The sequence below is a fragment of the Typopeltis vanoorti genome, chromosome 16 (genome assembly GCF_054136105.1).
Source record: "Typopeltis vanoorti isolate ZY-2024b chromosome 16, IOZ_Tvanoo_1.0, whole genome shotgun sequence".
Taxonomy (NCBI): domain Eukaryota; kingdom Metazoa; phylum Arthropoda; class Arachnida; order Uropygi; family Thelyphonidae; genus Typopeltis; species Typopeltis vanoorti.
In genome coordinates this window covers 42,730,670-42,751,792 of record NC_143564.1, presented here as the reverse complement: position 1 = coordinate 42,751,792, position 21,123 = coordinate 42,730,670, and the positions used below count along the sequence as shown (strand labels likewise).

General features: G+C 36.7%; 1 protein-coding gene across 1 annotated transcript in view; it reads right to left on the bottom strand.

Moving 5' to 3' along the window:
• Positions 1-3,427: 3,427 nt before the first annotated feature.
• The window catches only part of Pgm2a (phosphoglucomutase 2), a 302,858-nt gene continuing 285,162 nt past the window's right edge, over positions 3,428-21,123 (bottom strand). Inside the window, exons 15-16 of the mRNA XM_090406595.1 lie at positions 17,823-17,956; positions 3,428-4,490 (exon numbers count right to left, since the gene is read on the bottom strand). Coding sequence (XP_090262721.1) covers positions 4,388-4,490; positions 17,823-17,956 — 237 coding nt within the window. The 3' untranslated portion in view covers positions 3,428-4,387. The remainder of the gene's footprint in view (positions 4,491-17,822; positions 17,957-21,123) is intronic.

Here is a 21,123-nt window from a genome sequence, read left to right as displayed (position 1 = left end):
GCTTGCAAAATGCGACAGAAGTGGGGCAGTGTGTGTGTGTGTGGGGGAGAAGAGACCTCCCATTAAAAAACGAAAATACGAAGAAAGTTATTTGAATATGGGACAAATGATGGTCGGCCTCTCTGTGTGATTTGCAGAAATGTGTTGACTAACAGTTCCATGTTTCCTGCTAAACTGCGGCATCATTTTGAGGGAAACCATCCCGAGTTGAAAGATAAACTGTCTAGTTTTTTTCAAGAGGAAGTGCAACAAAATTTTGGCTTCACAGAAAACTATGACAACACTTGCTAAAACCAATAACGAAAAAGTACTGGAAGCTTCCTACCTAATAAGTTACCGTGTAGCTCAAGCGGTGAAGCTCATACCATTGCAGAGACTCTTATTAAACCTTGTACAATCGATATTGTCAAGTGTTTGCTTGATGAAAAAGCTGTTAAGTTAGTCTCCAACATTCCTTTATCAAATAACACCATTGCTAGACGAATCAGCGATATGGCTGATGACGTGAAAGAGACACTTGTCAGTCGCATCAGGCATACCAAATTCGCACTACAAATGGATGAATCGCTGACGTCATCGGGTTGGTGGTTTTAATGGTATTTGTTCGTTATGTTTACTTACAAAGCTATCAGGAGGACCTTCTTCTTTGCAGACCACTACCAACCGACACATCAGGGGGTGAAATATTTAATCTTTTGGATGAATTCTTCTCATCAAATGAAATACCGTGGGAAAACTGTGCAGATATATGCACTGATGGTGCAAAGACAATGATGGGTCACAATGCTGAAGCCATTGCCAAAATTAATGATAAGGCAAAGAAATGTAGCAGCAGCCATTGCGTTCTTCATAGACATGCGTTAGCCTCGAGAAAAATGCCTTCTGAGCTTATGATAGTGTTAAATGATGCCATAAAAATAAACTATATAAAATCACAACCTCTTAAAAGCAGGCTCTTCAAACTAATGTGTGAAGATAAAGGAAGCTGCATTCAGAGGCAGCATTTTTGATGGACCATAATGCTCTATTGGTGATGGTTTTAAATTATGAAGACTGGGTGTGCAAACTGGTGTATCTGGTCGACATTTTTAGCAAAATGAACAAAATGAATCTATCATTGCAAGGAAAAACTTCCACAGTTTTTGATGCAAACATCAGTGTCTTCTTTTAAGAGGAAACTTATGTATTGGTTGGAGTGTGTGGAAAAGGAAGATATCGATTGCTTCCCTCTTACAAAAAGCTTCTTGAATGAAAATAACATCAAGATTCAAGAAAAAATACAGAAAAATATTCAGGTGCATCTCGGAGCTTTGGAAGACTCGTTTGAACATTATTTTCCGACAGCTCAAGAGAAGGTGCTTGATGATTTTAAATGGATACCGAATGTGTTCAGCGTGAACAAAAAACCACCCAGCTTAAACTCAGCAGAATATAAGGTCCTCATAGATTTGATATCCCCCAGCGAACTAAAAATTGCATTTCAAAACCAAAGTCTACTGGAGTTTTGGCTGCATTTACAAGATGAATTTAAAATCTTGTCTGAGAAAGCAAAATCAGTATTGCTGCCTTTCTCACCTACATATCTCTGTGAAGCGGGATTCTCTGCCTGTACAGGTACCAAAACAAAATGCAGAACCAGACATTCGCCTGCAATTATCATCAATTGAACCTAAAATAAGAAAACTGTACAAAAACCACAGGTGTCTCATGTTTATACGTTATTTTAAGTTATGTCTTAATTTAGGCCTACTAGTTGCACTGTAGTTAGTAAAATTAAATAGGAATTGTCTTCTTTAATGAATAATAAAAATTTCGAACAACAAGTAATGAACAAATATGTATTTGAATTGAATTGGAGGAACCGAGTTTATTGAATGGACCTAAGGGGCTCCGCCATAGAAATTGATTCTAAAAAGGGCTCCACGAGTCAAAAAGGTTGGGAACCGCTAGTCTAGATGAAAGATACAAATTTTGAATTGTCTTAAAGGAGAAAGATATATCTTGCAAAAAGTTTAAATTAAGTATCGATCTGAACCATAAAGAAAAAAATGAATAGAAAATTAAATCCCAACAAATTGCTATTGTTGCAGGATCTTTCCTTTCTGCAAATATGACAGTTTGTCCCAAATGTCAATAATTGAGAAAATGGAAAAAGCACTCAGTATATATGAGTTGACAATAGCAGTAAAAAAATTAAGAATTCCATTAGAGGCAAATTTAATTAAGCAAAAGGCACTAAAATTTTATAATTACCTAAGAGAAAATGAAAGATCTGTTAACCTGCAGTTTGTTGCCAGTAAAAGTTAGTTTGAACCATTTAAAAACTGTTTCTCATTACATAAGATTTGAAGGAGAAAGTACATTGGCTGATAATAAAGCTGCCAAGAAGTATCCAGAGGAATAATTTCAAAAAATTATTGAGGAGCATGGATACAGTTTTTCTTGTGAATAAATGTTTCTAATAATCATTGCTATGATTAGAAAGTGCCATTAAAAACTCACCTAATAATCAAAACAGATACACACCACATTAAAAAAAATCTAGATTATTACTAATTTTTTTAAAGAAAGCAGAAGATACAAGAAATCTAAATGGTGCAGAAGAAAGTTCAGAAGATGAAGATATTCTCATTTGATTGTGCTTAGCAGGCAATTAAAGATGAAAATTATATCAATGTATGATACCTGGCATATATGTATCATAGTTTGTAAGATGTTTGTTCACTTATTACTGAGTTTCCGATAGTTATAAAAATGGTGTATTATAAGCGTTTAGAACTGGTTCTTACTCCCATGTAACAGAGTTTCACACAAAGATTTTATAGGAACCTAACTACTGCAATGGTGAATATATATTTACCATTTCTCAGTACCTAACCCTAACAGGATATGTTACTATCTGAAATAATGTGGGTTCTGTGGTTGATTATCTTAAGTGTACTAGATGAAAAACCCACTTGTCCATGCCAGAGATCAACTAACTCAGGAACCAGCCAAAGAAAGGCTTAGATCAAGTTCCTCCAGATAATGACTAGACTTGAACTTAAGTTTATCTTTGGGAAGCCTAGCACAGACGACGCAAGCACCACTTCCACTGAACTACACAAGGATTCATTATTTAAACATGATCCGATCACCTCTTTCGTGCTATACAAACTGTAATTAAATGCTGTGCCTCTGCAGTTCAGAATTATTTATTAAGAGCAAAACATGAAAACAGCCCTAGTGTAACTAGGGCTGTTTTCAATTATTGTTTGCAATTTGGAATGTTTCATTTACAAATACTGGTATGTAACATGAAGATGACAATGAAGTACTCACAAAACCAGGTGGTTTATTAAATGTCATTCACTGACCTGGTCACTGATCACAAATAATAATGGCATTACAAAACCAGTAGTGCCTATTTTTTTAATTAAAAATAAACTATAGCTACAATAATATTTATTTCTTTTACATTTCTTATGTATCTTAATACAGCAATCTGTACCAGAGTGTCTGCAGTTTAATATTGCTTATGTATCATAATATGCTAATGTTAGCACTGCATGCATAATAAAAATATGTTTAACTCAATTCAATATAAATTATTTTCAAAAAGATGTACCATATGGGTTGTCCACATCTGATCCAATGCATATTTAAAGTTAAAACACATTTTGCGCAAAACTTTAACCTGTGGAATGTTATACAGTCATCTCAATATCAAGCTAGTTCTTTGGAATGCACTCACATTATGTATTTATTTGCTAACAATCTGCTACCTAATCTTATGTAGCTTAAGACACATAGGAAAAATATCGACAATATTTGCAATAAGAAAATAAAATCTTTAAATTGTTACACCCATTAAAAAAAAAAAAAAAAAAAAAAGTTTTTCCAAGAAAAGGAAGGTCCAAAACATACTTGTGTGAGTGCATATTTTTTAGGCAAAAAGAACTAAAATTTTTAAATACATAACAGTTGTAAACTAGCTCATTTTATTTTTATGAACAGTATCACATAGTAAGCATTTTTACTTTAAATTTGAGGCATTTTTTATTCATAATCTGACTAGAAACAACTATGTAATACTTTAAATGTCTGAGTCAGTCAACATGATATGACTAACATAATAATTCAACAAAACATTCTAGGAAAATTCCATATATTGACATAAAACTATGGTGTTAATTATTAGGAAGCCACTTTCATAACAGAAGCTCAATATAATTAATGTTTATAAACTACAGAGCACACAACTTAGTATTACCCAGGAAGCAGCAAACAGAAAGACAAAACTTTACAACACAGATCACAGGTTGGAATTCAGATAAAGGCAGCAGTGAAACTGCATTGGTTAATGTTGATTATTCAGCAATAAGTGAAAATGACTCGGGACAGTTTACTAATCACTACGAGCAATCAAACTGTTCTTCTCTGGCTCCATCCATTCTTCCACAATCAAGTTAACAAGTGCATTCAGCTCCATATTTACTGCTGACCAATCACTGAAACAGAACAAATTGTTTTAACAATGCTGAAATTAGCACTTAAATAAATAACAAATTAAAGAATTATCCATGCTAATTCACATCCAATCTAATAACAGTAACAGTGACAGAAAAACTTCTTTAAATCAGTTGGTAAAGGAGTGTCTTCTGTTGGAAACACCTAGGTTTCAAATGAAGATGAGTTAGCTGGTCTTGTAGAGAGGTGCAACAACAATTTTTCTATTGGAAACTTAGGTTTTTAATTTCACAAAACAAACCTGTTTTCATTTTAATATTACCACCATGCACAAGAGGCTGCAAAGCCAATAGCATGGTAAATGGCCTGCATGGGCTGGGATTAAAAGCAAAATTTTAAAATATAATTTTAAAGTTAAAATTCAAAGTTGCTTTTAATTTTAAAAGCAACCTGGATATTTTTTTAAGAGCTGGAAGTTATAGTCTTGGGGGAATACTCCATGGGAAAGCTGTTCCACAGAATTTAAACTGATGGAATGAAAGCTGACTAGAACTAGATGGTCTGCTGAGTCAGGTTCAATTGCAAAAGGATGCTGGGTAGCACCTGCTCATGTTGCTTTAGTTTAGCAGAAATGGTGCACATAATAGATACTAGTTGCTGAAAGTTTTTAACAGTTCTGCTCATAGAAATATCCGAAGAGACAACACAGAAACTTGACTCACTATCTGTGAGACAGTGGCTGAAGAGTTTGTGAGAAAGGAGTTGCAATCAATTGAACTGCTTTTCTCTGAACAGCAGCAAAATTTTTAGAGGATTTATATGCAGTATTCCAAAGTTGGGCAGATTTTGGATTTGTACACAGTAAGTAACTGGACATAAAAAGTAATGTCTTAAGTGAGAGAGGGTGCCAAGTTTTCTAAGGCTCTGGATGCTACAGAAGTGATGTGATTATGACAGGAATAGCAAAGAATAAGAAGAGAGATTTGATTGAGTATGATTAAAGGTAAGGAAAGAAGAACTAAGGTATTTTTGTGAGGAAAAAGATAATTGTGTGGAAGGCCATTAAGCTGTTATTGTTCCATTCAGGATGGTGTGAAAATCAATGTTTAGGACACTAACTGTAGGTGATCTTCAAATGTTTCAGCACTATACAATTTGCTATATTAGTAGGATGAGTGGGGAGTGTCACCAGCAAAACTGTGTACAGGGTTGAAGGTCAATGAGAGCAGGTTGTGTGACAACCTGCTCAATGGTGTTGCAAAAGTTGACTATTCATGACTTTCTCCGTTACTTTGGACAACAGCGAGATAAGAGCAGGCTGATAGTTTGAAGGTAAACATTTCTCACCTTGTTTTGGGAATTAGCTATATTTGGGTTTGCTTCCATGTTGTAGGGTGGATGCAGCAGAGTACAATAACAGTGCATAGCCAATAAAGAACAGGTGCTAGTTCAGGAGCATATCTCTTGAGTATACCTGGTGGAATTCCATTATGACTAAAAGACTTTTTAGTGCCCAGGTTTTCCAAGATTCTTCTTCTATCTTTCGGAGGTCACAGAAGGCATGTGATGCAGTGATCCAGGTAAAAATGGAGGTGATTTGCCTTGATCATCTATTGTTGGATGAGAAGAATGATGCCAGGAGATGATGGATAAAAGTTGTGTTCAACAGCTTTTGCAAAAGAGAACTACCAGGCACAATGGTAGCACGTTTTCTAAATTCAGCACTTTTGAAGTCTGACTAAGCCCTGTTCGTGACAGATTTGCAACCGTTGCAGGTTAAATCTGACTTCAAAAGTGTTAAATTTAGAAAACTTGCTACCTCTGTGCCTTTTGGTAGTTTCTCTTGCAGAAGTTTGCTAAGCACACCTTTACCATTTCAATAAGGCAAATTTTGGTTATGAATCACAAGTAGACTTTCTGAATGGGGCCAAAAATTATCCATCCATCTGCTCATTGGACATCAGCAGATGTCATATAGTCACAGCTCGGTGATGTGGCAAACCTATTACCAGGTGATCCTGTTGTATGCTTTTCTGGAGGCTTTGACTCTCTGAATATCAATCATTCCAGACATGCCATCCAACCATCCATTTCATTGATGGTCTACTCCTTCCTCTTTTTCCAGGAACTTTACCTTCTATTACTGTATTTAGAAGTCTGCCTTCCATCCTTTCAATGCATCCAAAACATTGCAACTTTCTTCTGTCAATATCCTTAATGAGCCTTCAAGTTTTACCAATTTTTTTCTAGTATCCATCTGTTTGTCCACCTTTCACTATATGATATCCTCAACAGTCATCTGTAACACCACATCTCAAAAACACCTATCCTTTTCCTATCAGGCTTCTCTAGGTTCCAAGTCTCGCATCCATAAGTTGCTGTTGGAAAAACAGCTGCATCCAAAATCTTCAACTTTGTTCTTGTGGAGATAGATCCATCCTTCAATTGTAGATTCCTGCCTTAACTCTTCCAATGCTACATGCATGATATGCTTCAATAAGGATCATGAGTAGACATATGAATTAAAAATTATAATGACGGAATTAACTCGTAAAATATTATTTATTAGTATTCGCCTCAGTATCACAGACATCTTCAGCACATTTATAAGGCTAATTAAACAATAAATGACAATTCCAAAAGGCGCCATCTAAAGTAGCTAATGTAAGATAACTAAAAAGGTCAATAGATTTCCGAACTAAAAAAAAAACATATATATACATATATACACACACACACACATATAAAATTAAAAAGTTAGGAAAGATTAGCTGATTTATAAAGTACTATCTCCCATAAAGGGGATAGATGTAAACCATCAGATCTGTTAAGTTAGGAGAGTGAAGTAAAATTTCACGTTTCTTTATAAACTGTTCCATGAAGAACCGACTTTTGTGAAGGACTCTTGTCTTGTTCCAATGAACTGTATGTCTAGTGATGATGGCATGTTCTGCAAGTCCACACTGTTCAGGTTCAAGGTATTGATTATAAGACTGATGTTCTTCTTGCCAAATAGAGGCAGATTTTCCTGTTTGTCTGATATATTATTTACTCTTTTTTATCTAATGGATGTGCAAGGCATTAGTGAATGAATAACAAAAGTTTTAAAACCACTAAATATTTTTGTTGCCTTTCGACCTTTCAGAAAAATCTCCACCTTTCTCACTTCTCCAAAGAACAAGCTTCCACATCTTAGTTATCCAGGTGTCTACCAGATTCCTTGCTCTTGTGGATTATCAAATTTCGGACAAACAGGAAGATCTGCCTCTATTTGGCTAGAAGAACACCAGTCTTATATTCAATACCTTGAGCCTGAACAGTCTGGACTTGCAGAACATGCCATCATCACTAGACAAAGAGTTCATTGGAACAAGATAAGAGTCCTTCACAAAAGTCGGTTCCTCGTGGAATAGCTTTATAAAGAAACGTGAAACTTTACTTCACTCTCCTAGCTTAAACAGATCCGATGGTTTATGTCTATCCCCTTTATGGGAGATAGTACTTTATAAATCAGCTAATCTTTCCTATCTTTTTAATTGTATATATATATATATATTTTAGTTAGGAAATTTATTGACCTTTTTAGTTATCTTACATTAGCTACTTAGCTGGCGCCTTTTGGAATTGTCAGTTATTGTTTAATTAGCTTTATAAATGTACTGAAGATGCCTGTGATACTCAGGCGAAAATTATACTAATAAATAATATTTCACGTGAGTTAATTCCGTTATTATAATTTTTAATTCATGTGTCTACTCCCGGTATTTCCTTATTGAAACATATTTCGAGACTTTATGGAGCGTCTACTTCCAAACAACGTGCTAGATACGGTAAAGAAGGCTAAATGCATTAACAGAATAATATTCCTAAAGCGTTGTAAGATGGCTCAGGTTATTCCTACCACCCGTAAAATAAAAGAAGTTTTTAGGTCTCAAAGAGCTTCAGATCTATTTAAAAACTAGTAGGTCTCTTTTAAATTATCAGCTGCGTGAAGCTAAAAAATCTCTAGCCTTCTTAAACAGAGAAATTGTGGACATCAAGAGCATTCTAGAATCTGTATTAACGGCTGAAACTTTTAACACTATTTTGCACCTATCTTTGAATTCTTACCTAAAGGTTTTTAATGATTCTCGTGATACAGATAAAGTAGTTATCAATGTTTCCGGCCATCCACTAACAGACAGTGAATGTTTTGTTTTTTCAAAGGGACATGATTTCGCCATTGTGCCGAATAAGGTACCCCTGATGGATTTTTTTCATAACATAGACAGAGGTATTCGATCCTTATCCCAAAAAACAGCCAACAGGTTGCATTTTGAATGTGCGAAAATTCTTTTTAATGCCAAGCCTCCTCGTCCTAATCTATCTTACTCTGAATTTAAAGCAGTGAAATCACTGAAGAATAATAATTTAATTATTACGAAAGCTGACAAAGGAAAGGCTGTAGTTATTCAAGATAGAAAGGAATATGAGAGAAAAATGTCTCTATTACTCCGCGACTATTCAACTTATAGGCCCCTTACATCGGATCCTACCAGGAGTCAATTGAAGAGACTTAATTCTCTTATAGATAATGTATCTACATGGGATGAAGATCAAAAGAAAAAACTTAAAACCTTCTTCGGGCGTCCAGCTAGATTGTATGGTCTTCCAAAAGTTCATAAACCAGGTATTCTGTTGAGGCCAGTTGTAGATTGTATAGGTTGTCCCACTTATAAAATTTCTAAATTTTTATCAAATTTACTCACTTCTTCAACTAGAAGAACTGATACTTATATAAAAAATACTCTGGATTTCAAAAATAAAATTTCAGGTCTTCATTTGGACGTTTCGGATATTATGATCAGTTTAGATGTTGTTTCATTATTTACCAATGTTCCTTTATCTGAGAGCATTGAATTACTGCAACAAGAATTTCCTTTAGACATTGTAAAAATACTTGATTTTGTAATACATTCTGGTTATTTTCCCTTTGAAAACAAGTTATATCAACAAAGGGCAACCCTCTTTCTCCTGCTATCGCCAACTTCTTTATGGAGCACTTTGAACAATGTATTTTTGACAACATTTCTCTTAGACCTACTCATTGGTTCAGATATGTCGATGACATTTTTGCTATCTGGAATGGCTCTTCTGATGAACTACAACAGTTTCTCTTTAAGTTAAATGCACTTCATCCAAGGATCCAGTTCACCCAAGAAGTAGAATCAAATAAGCAGTTAGCCTTTTTAGATCTTTTAATTCTTTGCCAACCAGATGGTAACCTACATTTCTCAGTATATAGAAAGAAGACTCATACAGGCCATTATATCCATGTTGAATCTCATCACCATCCCAGTCAAAAGGCAGGAACTATTAAAACACTGGTTCATCGGGCCCACTCCTTTTGTTCTTCAGACGATCTGTTGCAAAAAAGAAGTGCAATATATTATTTCTTCCTTTTTATCTAATGGATATAACAATTCCTTCATCAAAAGAGTTTTGAGTAGTTTTAATGTCTTCCTCTTCAAAGAAGAAATAACGCGCATTTCTATCCCTTATGCGCAAGGCATTAGTGAACGCATAACAAAAGTTTTAAAACCATTAAATATTTTTGTTGCCTTTCGACCTTTCAGAAAAATCTCCACCTTTCTCACTTCTCCAAAGAACAAGCTTCCACATCTTAGTTATCCAGGTGTCTACCAGATTCCTTGCTCTTGTGGATTATCTTATTTCAGACAAACAGGAAGATCTGCCTCTATTCAGCTAGAAGCATACCAGTCTTATATTCAATACCTTGAGCCTGAACAGTCTGGACTTGCAGAACATGCCATCATCACTAGACAAAGAGTTCATTGGAACAAGACAAGAGTCCTTCACAAAAGTTGGTTCCTCATGGAATGGCTTTATAAAGAAACATGTGAAACTTTACTTCACTCTCCTAACTTAAACAGATCCGATGGTTTACGTCTATCCCATTTATGGGAGATAGTACTTTATAAATCAGCTAATCTTTCCTAACTTTTTAATTCTGTATATCTATATATATTTTTTAGTTAGGGGGCACTTAAGGATCAAAGCTGTATAACTGAGAGGAGACCTCCACATTGCCTTTAAAGGAATGCGGAAAACCGACCAGGGATTCTGACCTAATGTCCAATCCTCACCTTCTCGTGGTGCACCCTGTTGGAACGAACGAGGATGGGCTGGCAATTTGGGATTTAGCCGACCAAATTGTAGTCTTATTGGCTTAAACCAAAATAAAAATGATGGTACAACATTGCAAAATTTCATGCTGGCTGGGGCGTCACCCGGTTAAACAAGGCCCACGTTGTTTTCGCCAGGGAACCAGGGCAAACAGCGAAAAGTCAGCTACTGGAACAAATTTGAAAACACACCCCAACTCAACATCACCAGAGTTAAAGATCAGTACTATCAACATAAGAAGCCTGAATGGCAAAGAAATGGAGCTAGCTGAGGAATTAGATAAGTAACAGATCGACATAATAGGGGTGACTAAAACAAAAAAGACAAAAACTGGTGAGATCTTTCTGAGCAATAAATACAAAATGTTATATTCAGGCAATGACAATCAAGGAAAAGAACGGGTAGCCATAGTATTCAACACTAAATATGAGGCAAATCTTCTTGAATGGCAGGCAGTCTCAAATAGAGGATCAAGGACCACAGCTTTGATGTGGACAAATATGAGAATGGGGAACTGGACAATGAGACTTATTTGTGCCTATGGTCCCACAGAAGGTACTACTAAGGTAGAAGTGGAGGAATTTTTTTGAGGCTTTAGAGAAAGCAACTGACACAATGAAAAAGGAAAAGCTGGTCCTTCTTGGGTATCTAAATAACAGAGTAGGAAATGATTGTCAGACATACAAATATATTTTGGGAAAATTTGGAGAAAAGAGCAAAGCAAATAATAATGGCAAATATTTGTTGGATTTCTGCTCAGGACATGAACTGGTTATTGCTAACACCATGTTCCAACATAAAAATGTGCACAAATTCACATGGAGAGAAGAGGCAAGGAATAAGAAAAGAGGCATTGACAATGATATTTTCTCCTTGGTGCAGGACACTAGAGTATACAGAGGATTTGAAATTGGAAGTGAACACTAGTTAGTCTTGAGCAGCTCTCAGATGTGAACTGTAGACTAAAATACACAAAGATTATTTGAGAACAGGAACCAAATCTTGGAGATTCAGTGGCAAACCTTGAAGAAAACCCTGATTGATTCACAGCCAAAGATGCATGTGGTGAAGTTATCTGCAAAGGATAGAAAAATCAGAATTAAATGGTGGACACAGGAAGTTAAAGAAGAAAGCATATCAAAAGTTCCAGGCAAATAAGTCAGAATACAGAGATAAATGCAAGAAAGCTAAAAACTGTGTAAAACTAGCTAAACAATAGTCATGGGGACTTTGGCAAGAACAAAGAAAATAAATATCAAGAAGGTGGCAAAATATTCTTGAGGTTGTTGAAGAAGCTTAGAAAGGAAGGAAAGAGTGCTGTAAAAAGAGTTTGAGATGATAAAGGTGACATGAAAACGGGAGAAAAAGATGTCCTTGAAGTTTAGAGTAATTACTTCGAAAAATTGCTAAATGAAACAAGGAATGATAGCACAGTGGTAAAAAAAACACTCAACAGGCATACATATCCATACTTGAAGAAGAAAAAGCCATCAAAGCTTGAAATGTGGAAAGGCATAAGGAGTAGATGATATTCGGCCAGAAATGCTCAAGTATGGTGGTACGAAAGTCTTACAGTGGCTGCACTGCATAGCTCAGAAAGCCTAGACAGAGGGACGAATTCCCGATGATTGGAGTAGAACTCTCATAGTACCCATATATAAAAAGGAAATAAAACTGAATGTTTTACTTAAATATAAAGAGCCCATTGGCTCTTTATATTTAATGGGTGCACCTTTTTGACAACTTGTATAGCAAAGTATACAAGTTCTTTTTGCTATACTGGTATTAATTTGGTCTAGCTATTATGAGACCTCGATAAAGGTCGAAACCGGTCTGGGTAGTGACCTCCCACCATAATATATAACATCATACATCTCCCAGGAGATGTGTTTTACATTATCGAAAATATTAAGAATAGTGACCAGACCTTTACCCATCTTTGATACGAGTTGCTCTAGTTTGTACTACATGCTTTAGCTTACGCTAGTAGTCGCCGACACTTTTATAGTTTACTATATTCGGCATGAAACTCTGATTCCGATCTTCGAGTTTCTTATTCGGTTTTGAAACAACGTGGGATTTAATAATTCCCTTAATTTAAAATAACTGAATCTTTTATTTCCCTTAAAGAATTACAAAGATTTATGCAAGTATACTTGAGAAATGGTTGAGAAGAATTGTTGAGGAAAATTCTGATGAAGAACAAGCTGGATTCAGATCAAATAGAAGTGTCAGGATCAGATCTTCACTTTACAACAAATAGTGGAGAAATCATGGGAATATAACAAAGATCTGTATTTAAGTTTTGTCAATCTAGAAAAGGCATATGACAAGGTGCCAAGAGAGAAGCTATTCAATACGCTGCAGTTATATGGTGTCAATGGGGCATTATATCAAGCAATACTTAGTCTTTATTTGAGTTGAGTCAGCAGTTAGAATTGAAGGAAGTACAGGAAGATGGTTTAATGTTAAATCTGGTGTGAGACAAGGATGTACATTATCACCTCTGTTATTCATTATCTATATGGATTACATTATGAAGGAAAGTGGTATTAAACATGATATCAAAATTGGAGATGTTGATGTCAGCTCTTTGCTTTATGCAGACGATGTTATACTTCTAAATAAATCCACTACAAGTTTGCAAGATTCTTTGACTAAATTAAATAACTGTTGTAATAGATATGGTATGAAGGTCAGCAATAAAAAGACAAAGACAATGAAAATAGGCAGAATCATTGAAAATGTCAACTGTGTTGTGAACAGAGAACCTGTGGAACAAGTAAAACATTTCAGCTACTTAGTCACGATTTTTAGTGAAGATGGTAAATTAAATATGGAAATAGACAACAGAATCAACAAAGCTGGTATGGTAGGAAGTCAAATGAATAAGAGAGAAATTAGTCAGAACACTAAATTAGCTGTATACAAGACAGTGTTCAAACCAGTTTTAACTTATGGATCTGAGAGCTGGGTCAGGAGTAAAACACTTGACCAAAGACTGGAGACTGCAGATATGAGAGTCCTGAGAAAGATTAGAGGCATGAGCAGATGGCATCAATGGGAATATCATATTAAAAACAAGGATATTAGGAAAGAACTTGACATTGTCAGCATCTAGGAATGCATTAACTGAGCTAATCTCAGGTGGTATGGTCACTTAAACAGAATGGGCAAGGGAAGATTAGCAAAACAAGTGTTCTCTGCCAGGTTGGCAAAAAAATGACCCAGGGGAGGACCAAGATATAGGTGGATTGATATGGTACAAAGTGCCTTAGATGATAGAAATAGAAGATCTGATAATGTTGAAGTCTTGCCAGTAACAGACTGATTTAGAGGAAAATTGTAGATAGGAAGTTAGTAATGATGTAAATTTTTCACGTAGTACTATCATATCCTGTACACCCCTTGATGGTACATGGCAGGAATTAGATAATGATGACAATATTTTAGTTAGGGAATTTATTGACCTTTTTAGTTATCTTACATTAGCTACTTAGGTTGTGCCTTTTGGAATTGTCAGTTATTGTTTATATAGATTTATAAATGTACGAAGATGCATGTGATACTCAGACGAAAATAATACTAATAAATAATATTTTATGTGAGTTAATTCAGTTATTATAAAGTGGCAAAATAGCATACTTATCTTTACAGGTGAATGTTCGTTTCAGCATTGCAATTATCTTTTGAGTTGTGTTTGCAATCTTTGCCACATGGCCCCTGAACTTCAACTTCCTATCTATTAACACTCCAAGATCCCTAGCCTCATCCCACCAATATAATACGACATTGGATATCTAATCATGCTGAAGTGAATGACTTTACATTTACTCACATTGAACTGACACCCATTTTCCTATTCCCAAAATTCCAGCCTATTCAAATCATTCTGCACAGGTTGTATGCTGCTTGTCAAATCCTTCCCAATATCATTAATGTAAAGATTGAATAACAGTGGACCAAGCACTGATCCTTGTGGTACATCACTTTTTATTTATTTATTATTATTATTTTTTAATTTTTGTACTGGTTATGGGCAGTACTCCCCTTACATCACATCCAGACTTGATATAGGCCTAAGCCTTTACAAGTGTTTTACCCTACGCCTGTTCTAGTTATCATTGTAATCATTCTCTGATGGTAACGGCATGTCACCAGTGTGCCCTGTAGGGCCTTTTAGGAAAGAACTTTTATATTATTATTATTATGGGTGACTCCAGGGAGTCCTTAGACTCATCGAGGGAGGCCCTAAACATCATGTCCACACAACTATACGACATTCTCACAGTATCTATCATACCTTGCCTTGAACTCACTCAGTGTCATAGCACCCACAACAGACTTTGGCAGCTTATTCCACTCATTTACCACTCTAAAAGTAAAGAACCCAGCTCTAACACTCTTGCCCAGCTTCCATGGATGTCCCCTAGTTCTCCCACCACCAGTCCTGATCTCAAAAATATCCCCTGAATTAATCCTATAGAAACCCTTTAGCAATTTGAATGTCTCAATCATATCTCCCCTTTTCTGCAACCCACAAATCTTCAACCTGTTCTCATAAGGGTCATTCCATAGACCTGCTATCATCTTGGTCTATGGAATGAACGTTGTCTATGTAGGCAAATATCATTTTGCGTAAGCCCAAGCTGTTTTAAGTCCTTATAACTATTTGCACTCCATACGCCATTTAAAGAGATGATGGCACTGGTAAGCCTCAGAGTGGCCCATATGCTCCTCCCATCTTACTAACTAGATCTTGGTTATTTTTATAATAATTTACTTTATTATTATGGCTATAGGCTAGTGGGTGCCCTGTTCCCATCACCTGGGCATCAACTACCCAAACGTCACCATCTCTTTTAATCACTAAGTCTGGCTTACGCAAACCTGCGGAGGTCCTATAATGTGGTTCCACCGCAGTCTCCCAACCTTTGCTCTTAAAAGCGGTTGTTCAGAATGGAGACCACGGCTGATCATGCCTCCTCATGCGGACCATGTGTGCGGAAGCAACACTGGGCTATATGAGACAATATCTCACTGTAGTGGCAGCCAGTTGGAGTTGTCGCTATCTGCTATGCAACTACTGCTTGCCCCCCCCCCCCCTCAATGTTCTGTCCTCTCATCCAACTTCTTTCTTCTATACATCAATGACCTGCTCCAGTTGACCATGAAACCAATACACAGTTTTCACAACAGTACATTCCTCCTCACTTGACAAACTTTGCATCAAACTGCCACAACTTCTGCAAACCTAAATTCTGACCTTCAAACCATTCAACAGGGCTCAGATACCTTGTCAATTTTCCATATAAAAGAACCATATTCACCCAACCTTAATAAGGTGTGACACCTTTTAATTACTTGTATATGGGTAATATACGATTTCTGCATTAATTCAACCTTGCTATCCAATCTGGGACTGGCTCCTACTGATGTAGTTTTATATTAATGTGAGAAGTCCACTGAAGTGATCTTGTGGCTGCCTTGGTGGATGTTTTTCCCTGGGATACGAGCAGCACTGCTCAGCAGTAGGGTGGACATGTCACTAGGTAGAGCTGCTGCTCAGTACTCTGCTTGATGGCAGGGTGTATCTGTCACCGAGTTGTATCGCTTGGGTCACTCCTTAGGTGATCTGAGGGATTGCATGAGTTTTTGAAGAGGTATCACTGCACTTAAACATCTCAACAGAGGTCAACAATGGTCTGGGTAGTGGCTCTTCCCATAATGCATTGCATTATACCCACCTGAAAAGGTGTGTGTGCTTTGCATTACAGGATACTAAGGCAAATGATATGCCATTAGCTTCTATATATAAGTAGCCCAGTAGTGAAGATACTTCACATAAACATAGTTTGCTTACACTTGGATAAAGGATTAAACCAAAAATATAATTTCTTGGCATCTTTAATTCATAGTGCAACCAAGTGAAGAAACTTTCAACAAGTTATAACTGTTCCTGACTAAAAGGCAAGGGTAGGGGGGGATGATAAACACCTAGAACAAAAATGATATAACCATAAGAGAGATCATATCTTAAAACTCTTTAACCCCCGTGTTTCATCAAATTGTAATAATCTGTCAAGCTCAAGTTTTCTTTTAGGACATATAAGAAGACACGTCAGAAGTTTTGAAAAAATTCAAAGACACAGAGGTGCAGGCCTCATCAAGTTTTTCATGGTGCAAGAAAAGTAAGCAACTGCGATTCACCAAACTTCGTGTGATACTTTAGGAGACAATGTTCCCAGCACATCCAATAGTTGCCAGATGGGTGACCAAGTTCAAAACTGGGCATCTTGAGACAACTGATGCCCCCAGGTCAGGAAGACCTTCCACAGCGATCACACCTGAAAACATCAATGCAGTGTATGCCATGATCCTTGATGATAGAAGAATACCAGCCAAAAACATCGCAAACGCTCTGGGGATATCCAGGGGACGAGTTTAGGATATGCAGAAGTGTTCAGTGAAGTCAATCCAAATGTTTGAATGCCAACCAAAAGAGAGATCTCATGCTGTCATCTCAAGGGATTTTGGGTCATTTTGAGAAATCAGGTGCAATTTTTTTGGCTCGTATTGTGACTGTTGAAACATGGCTTCACCACTATGACCCAGAGACCAAACAACAGTCAATGGAGTGGAGACACAAAGGTTCTCCATGGTCAAAGAAGTTCCAAACCCAAAAGTCAGCAGGGATGGTTCTTGCCATTGTTTTTTGGGATATGGATGGTGTAATTGTTACCAAGTAGTACCTCAAGAAAGGTAAACCTGTTACAGCAGTAGTTTATTCAATGACTCTGAAGGAATTGAAGGAGGTACTGAAGGAAAAATGCCACGAGAAACTGAGCAGAGGCATGTTACTTTTGTAGGACAATGTGCCTGCTAATGAAACCCAACAGAAAATACATAACTTGGGCTTTCAATGTCTGCCTCACCCACTCCATTTGCTAGACCTGGCCCTATATGACTATTTCCTATTCCCAAATTTATAGAAACACTTGAAAGGAACAAAATTTACCACAGATGAAGTCATATCTGCAGCTGAGGGCTCGTGTGTGTGCAACAAAGAAAAGATTCATACATGATTCATTTTTAAAATTTTAAAAAGTATTACTTTTCAATAAGCCCCCCCCCCCTCCTTTTTTTTTTTTCAGATAAAATAATATGATTACAGCATAAACACTTACTTCTGTTCTGGTTTGGCCTGTAATTCTGCATAATATTTGATCTTCGGTTCAGTACCACTGGTCCTCAAAGTAGTCACACAACCATTACTGAAGTAAAATGTGATCATTTGACTGGAGGAGCTAATCGGTAAAATCTGTGAAATAAGCAATTAAACTCTTTATATTCAGATGCAGAGAATAGCTAAAATATTTTGCTTGTGGAATATATTTTGAGAATGCAGTTGATGTCCTCCATTTTTTGTCTATTTTCATCAAATTATCAAATTACTGTTATTTTAATTTAGTTCAGTCCTAAAGATCTATACTAGCCTTAAAATCTGCATAAAATAAAAATCTAACTTAAACATTAATTCTAACATGAAGTTCAATGCTACTTTCTTTTAATCACAAAATTGAAAGTGGTTATTAAACTATTATCTTATATGTGATTTGACATCAGAATTATATTCCTGTATGTCTTTCTTCCCTAAATGCTAACTTATGTATAGGCTATATACTGTTTGCGTATGGCCCAGTTACACTACTGTCCAAACACACATGCAAGAAACTTGGCTGGCACACTGCCAAGAAGAGTCAATTCATCTTGAAGGGTAGAAAGGAATAAGGCAATGTACGAAATCCTCACCAACATGCAAAATCGCATGCTTTATAAGTAAAATATGCCAGCCTAGCTGGCCGAGTGGTTAGCGTATCTGCTCTCCAGCCAAAGGGCTGCTGGGTCGAATCCCGCTGTGGGCATGGATGTTTGTGATTGTCTGTGGAAATAGTAGTGGTGGTAGATGGCGTTGGTGTAGTTGCAGTCAGTTGGTGGATTGAGTGGTGGAGACAGAGTTGTAGAGCAGGTGTCCTCCCTCGATGAGCCTTTGGACTCTTGGAGGTGTCAAATAATAATAATAAAATTTTCCAACCGTTGTACAAGTAAAATAATTACCACTTTAAAAGCTAGAATTTTCGTAAAAGAAAAGCTAATTTTCTAGCATATAATAATAAACACTCATCACTGATTACCATATCATCAGAATGGATTTGCCTTCCCCTGCCATGTGCAGAAGTGTTGAGGGGCTCGCATCTGTGGTCAGACAGTAGTGTTTCGAAGAGATTTTCTGTTGGCACCTTATCAAATGCTTGTCCAGATATTATTTTTCTGATCTACATGGAGTCACAAGACTCATCAGAGGATGTTCAACACTAGTGAACAGAGTCTATCATACCACTCCTTAAAATCATCCAGTCTACACGTTCATCACCCTCTCAGGCAATGCATTCCACGCTCCTACCACTCTCCATGGGAAAAACTTGCTTCTTACCCTTTTACTCACCACCTCCTTTTGCAACTTCTAGGGATGGCTTCTTGTCCTTGTTCCTTTCCCTCGTTCTACCATATGAAAAATCTCCTCAGCGTTAATATGATAAACCTTAAACGTCTCGATCATATCCCATTTTGCCTTCTATCCACCAAACTCTGCAATCCACATGACCTCAGTCAATAAGCGTTGTACAGTCCTAACATCATTTTTGTTATCCATCTCTGCACCCTCTCCAAGGTTACTTCATTCTCTTGAAATCCTGGTGATCAGTTCTGAGCATAGAAATCTAGGTGTGATCTGATCAAAGCTTTATACAATGGGACCAGCACACTTATCTCTCATGGTCAATGTTCTCCTCACTTCATAACCTTTGCAATATGTCCCTGGAACTTTAAATCTCTAACCACAACTCCCCCCCCCCCCCCAAAAAATGAGTATGAAGCATTCCTTGTGTGGATCCCAAATTTTAAAACCTTGCATTCAGTTCCATTAAACTCACATCCCCATAACTTTGCCCACCCTTAGAAACTTATTCAAATCCTCTTGAAGAACCAAAACATCAGCACAAGTTTCACATAATCAACTGAACATCTCCCTGTAGTCTTGTGACAATATCATTGACATAAAGATTGAACAACAATGGACCCAGGACTGAACCCTCTGGAACTCCACTTGTAACCTTCCTACACCCTGATAATGCTTCCCCATATACAACTCTGATATCCATCAGAGAGCCAATCACCAATCCAGTCCACTAACATGGTATCCAAACCACATGATGCAACTTAAAAATGAACTTATGTGGCACCCTGTCAAATCTCTTGGGAAAAAAAATGACAGTGCATGCTTTAACTTCATCCACTGCTCTTGTTTCTATTGTAAAAAGTAACTAGATTACTAAAAGAAGAGCATTCTTTAACAGATCCATGCTGGCCTGCATAAATATCACCCTCATCTGCCCAATTCTGTATATGAGTTATTATCAATTTCTCCAAAATCTTAACTACAGAAGAAATATAAAGAGGCATAGGAACCTGCCACATTATAAGACTTTCATTAAACAGCCAAGTTAATGGCACAGTCAGTTCCATAGCACATTCCCTTAAAACACATGGTAAAATTCCATCTGGTCCCCTTGCCTTATTGACATTTAGTGTACTCAGTATTTGGAACACATCCTCTTCATTCATTTCTAACACTTCACCACTCATTATCCTTCTAGGAATAAAACCTGTATACCAGGATGGAACACTAATAAAGTGATCATTAAATAAATCAACTATGCCATCTGCCTTGGTCACCTGATTCCCATCTCCATCCTGCAAGATAATCTGTCCGCTATAATTTTTCCTCCTATGCAAGTATCCTCTCATATTCTAATTTTTCTCTCCTTACAACACTAGCTAATTTCCTAGGCTGGATCTTATATTCCTCAGACAACTGCTCTCTGCCTCTCTTTATATGCCTTCCATAATCTCTTTTTCTTCTGCAATTCACCTTTTATCCTTTTGACTCCAAATTGCTTTATCTTCTTGATTCAAGATATACATCACTACTATCAATAATTTTTTCTTAAGTATCTCCCATGCACAAATGACCCCTTTTCCTTTAAATTCTTTCATCTATTGCACTGCTACGAGCTCGTTTTTAAGTCTATGATAGTCACCTGCCTTATAATCCCCATAACTTCTGTTTTGATACCTTCCACCATGCTTATTCATCCTCCAATTCATCCTACAGGGTCGCTCTCACCAATTGTGGACAAATATGACATCTTAGTCACAATCAGATGCTATGACCAAATCCAAAACTCTCGATACTCATGTTCCCTCTACTATATACTGCTGAAGCAGTTGTCACTCAAGAAATCCAAAAATTCAGTTCCCTTATTAATGCATGCTATTCTCCTCTACCCAATTTATATTACCATAGTTGAAGTCTCCCATAATGACCACCCACTTTGCACTTGTCAAACTAATTTGCCTAAACATTAC